At 39.4% G+C, this 3,855-nt stretch overlaps 1 protein-coding gene across 1 annotated transcript; it reads right to left on the minus strand.

Annotated features, from left to right (window-relative positions):
* Positions 1-1,033: 1,033 nt before the first annotated feature.
* Positions 1,034-2,135, minus strand: LOC124222863 (protein lethal(2)essential for life-like). The gene has a single exon (XM_046634308.2). The coding sequence runs from the start codon at positions 1,947-1,949 to the stop codon at positions 1,290-1,292; it is 660 nt and encodes a 219-aa protein (XP_046490264.1). The 5' UTR covers positions 1,950-2,135; the 3' UTR covers positions 1,034-1,289.
* Between the last annotated feature and the right edge of the window lie 1,720 nt (positions 2,136-3,855).

A 3,855-nucleotide genomic window follows, 5' to 3' on the forward strand; every position in this document is an offset into this window, starting at 1 on the left:
AACCTTCCTTTTTTTTTTACCAAAAAATTTTTCGTCTCAGAATTGATTCGTATGACTCTTTCCCGACCAATTGGACCCCAAGGAACTCAGAAAACGCAGCAAAAGGAGCGTGGGATCAACGGGAGAGAAGATACGAGGGAAAAAGCACCTGCTGAAAAATGTCGAAACTTCAGGTTTTCGTTTTTTGGCTGTAACTTTCGATGCGTTGATCGCAGCTCATTGGGACTGCGCCCAACCGATTTCTCTCGCAAAATCACGTCGGAATAGTGACACAATGAATTTATTCTAGCCGTTTTCAAAATCGCGAAAATTCCCGCCAAAAATGCAAAGGGTTGGTCTGACTGTTCTTTACGGCAAATATAATTAATTACAGATTTGATTGGTATGACTCTTTTGTTCCTAAATCGATTTCCAGCATCGCCGAAAACTCAGTAACTCAAGCGTAGGAGCATCAGCAAAGCTATGAGTAAATCACTGGCCCTGCAGGTTTTGACTTCTCAACTATCGCGCACAGCAGAACTACTCTGCCCGTAATAAGTTCTAATTGCAAAACAACATTTGTTTTTGATCGTCGGAATGATTCCAGCATTATCGAAAAATGTTAAAAAACAATCGACAGAACCAGAGAATGTGTATGTATATCTCCAATTAAATATTCGAGTTAGTGTCACCCAAGTTCATTTCGAAACGAGAAATATTAGGTCCGAAAGATTATATCCCAGGCAAGTTTCAATTTCGGTTTTGCAGATTTGGACAAATGCTGAAATCAACTCACTTCAACGCTGTATTGAAGTCATTTCGCGAGAGAAAACTTATAGCGTGTAGTTTTGAAGCTACCTTCGATCAACAGCCTATCGAAAGTCACAGTCAAGTTCAATAAAAGTAGTCCAAAATCCCGAATCAACAACAGTTCAGGAAATGCAACGAAATCTCCTCGTTACTCTGCATTGTGGAACCTCAACACAACTATCAAATACAAACAGATTCTGTATCAAAGAAAATTTTTATTGATACGATCATTGATACATCTAGTAAGATACGTTGTACACTTTCCAGCAGTATACCAAAAGTACGAGCTAATATCCTAGCTAATAGTAAGTTATCGTTGTATTATATGAAATATGGTTGTAATATGTGTAATTTTAAATGCAGTTAATGAATCCAATATTTTTTTCCTACATGTCACATATAAAATGATATGATTGAAATATGAACTAAGACTAACGTCATCAGTCTTATATCATGGTGTTACACACGCAAAACTTGGAAACAAAATGAACAGTAATTCTTTAGGCAGCCGCGATAGTTTTCTTCTTTTCCACGGCGATCTCGTCCTTCTTCCTACGTTGCTCCTCCTGCACTTGTCCGCCGATCTGTTTCTCAGACATTTCATTCTCCTGCATGACAGCCGGTTTTCCGGTGCGTTTAATCTCGATAACTCTCTCACGATTCTCAATTGGCGGCGCGTCTTTTCTCGGTGCAGTTATGGTCAGGATTCCGTCGGACGACAAGCTCGATCGTACCTGCTCAATGTCGCATTGTGACGGCACCATGTACCTCCTCAGGAACTGCCTCGAGATCCAACCTTGATCGTCCTCCTTCTCCTCGTGCTTTCCTTCGACGACCACGTTGTTGTCGACTACCTTAACCGAGATCTCATCCGGGGCGAAATGCTGAACGTCCAATGTCAGATGGAACTTATCTTTGTCCGCTTTGATGACGGAGGCGCCGCCCTTCGACTTGTTCACGAGCCGAGTCTCGTAGGGCGTGTACCTCTTTCCATGCAATTTTCTCACCGGTCTGTAGAGCAGGACATCCGAACACCTCGGCGAACGATACTCGAAGAGGTCCTCCGGGCTGAGGGACATCCCGTAGTGCCTGTCGAGGATGCCGCTGGGACTCTCGAACTCGTCGAGGACGTCGGAAAGCAAGATTGGTAGCAGAGACATATTATTATTCTTTCGATGAAATGGCGATGCTCTTGATCACACGATAATTACAGCTCTTCTTTTTCAACGCACAACTCGAATGTTTTCACTCCGGGCGATTCAAATGCTGCTCGATCGCGCGCGCTTCAATGTTCAAATCTGACGTTGCCGTGACGCAGCACGTCCTGTTATATATATTCGCTGCGAAGCGGCAGCTGGGGGGGGGCGACCTACTGCTGCTGGTGGGGAGCGTAGATGCTCGCCGATCGAACGAAGCGCTGAAACTTCGAGAATTTGCTGGATAATAGAATATTCTGGTCAATGGAATTCTCTGGAGAATCCTGGTGAAAATTCCCACTATTACGAATTTTCAGGGGAATTGGTACATTTCGTATTAATTTGTACAAAATTGTAAGATGTAGATTATTTACTGAAAAAATACAAATATTCATTAAAATCTACAGGTTTTCATGAGAAGCTACGCATATTTACTACTTTGTACGACAACAATTTTTCGTACAAAATTGTACGAAATGTCCCATTTTCCCTAAAAATTCTTAGAAAATCGTAGAAATCATTTTGACCAGGGAATAAAATTTTCTAACCCTAAACACAATAAAATTAAAACCGTTTCTGCTCATTCATCGGAATATTTACGTATATTATAAAAATACAGGTATACAAATATTTACGTTTTCGTGCGGTGAACGGAGTTTAATTTTAACAACGGTTGTATGCAAATACATGACATGCATGCATGAAATATGTTTAGGAAACAAGATTGCATATATTTTTAGATTTATATTTCATCTGTGAGTTGTGAGCGAAAAAACATAAAGAAACTCATAACTGTAATTCGATGATAGAAAAGTACAAATAAAAAAAAATATAACCATGAAAAATACGCATAATTATATCTCGTGTTATCATTTACAATTATTATTCTGATAAATGTAGTGTTTTTCTGGTTTTCTGTTAAACTGCCCCGAATGTTGGAAACAATCAGAATAAATTAAATAAAATACAGAATTATTCATAAACAGTAATAAAGGTGATAGAATGCCAACAGGAATTGATATCAAAATTTTTTTAACGTCTTTGCAACTCGATCAGCACCGAGTAACATTACATAACGAGACACGAAATTTTTCATTTGGTTTTTCTGCAGTAACGAATTCCGAATTCTTGAGACTCGATGTTGAAACGACTTATTATTCGTCTTCTTACTGCGAATTACGTACACAGGCATGGCATAAGCTGCAGCGCCGGTTTGTAAATATCCCCATTACGATTTGTAAAGAGGATGTCCAGAAATAAACTCCAGCTGCTGTAAAGTGAAGCGAGAGCTTTTGAAAATAGCAGCTGTGTCAATTTCTAGAAACGCATTTGTAATACCCAAAGCAATACAGGTCCGCTGAGCATTCACCTGGGCGGAGAGGCTAATAACAAGTCGAACCCTCCTCGAAGAACCCAGAAGGTGGTGGAACTAGAAATTCATCAACCGTAATCTGAATCAAGCGTGCAATACTTACATGCTCAACGAAATTATAACGGACTCTCCCAATTCGGATCAATACAATCCACCGTGTTATACAACCGCTCCTGGATTATAAATATAACTTAATTAATTAACGGAATCCAGGCCCTGCTTGTGGATAATTGAAACAATAAATAGCTTGTTATGGCAGCCGCGTGATATACGTTTCGTAGCTGATTCCGCCTTAATTACGCTGTTTGCTAAGGAGTGAAAAAAATACGCGTTATTAGTAACTCCGAATTTGATCTGCAAAATAGTTCTTTCCTATATTTTCGTAATTTGAAGGATGTACATGTATGGTATAGTAGGGTGGTTCATTTTAAAAAATTTTTTTTTATGCTGCCACTCGAAAAGTTTGTCAGAAATACTGGAAAAAAAAATTTCTGTAAA

Source organism: Neodiprion pinetum, chromosome 7, assembly GCF_021155775.2.
Source record: "Neodiprion pinetum isolate iyNeoPine1 chromosome 7, iyNeoPine1.2, whole genome shotgun sequence".
Classification (NCBI taxonomy): Eukaryota; Metazoa; Arthropoda; class Insecta; order Hymenoptera; family Diprionidae; genus Neodiprion; species Neodiprion pinetum.

What these genes read in the sequence shown, in the direction of transcription:
- LOC124222863 (XM_046634308.2), bottom strand. Translation starts at nt 1,949, where the DNA reads ATGTCTCTGCTACCAATCTTGCTTTCCGACGTCCTCGACGAGTTCGAG.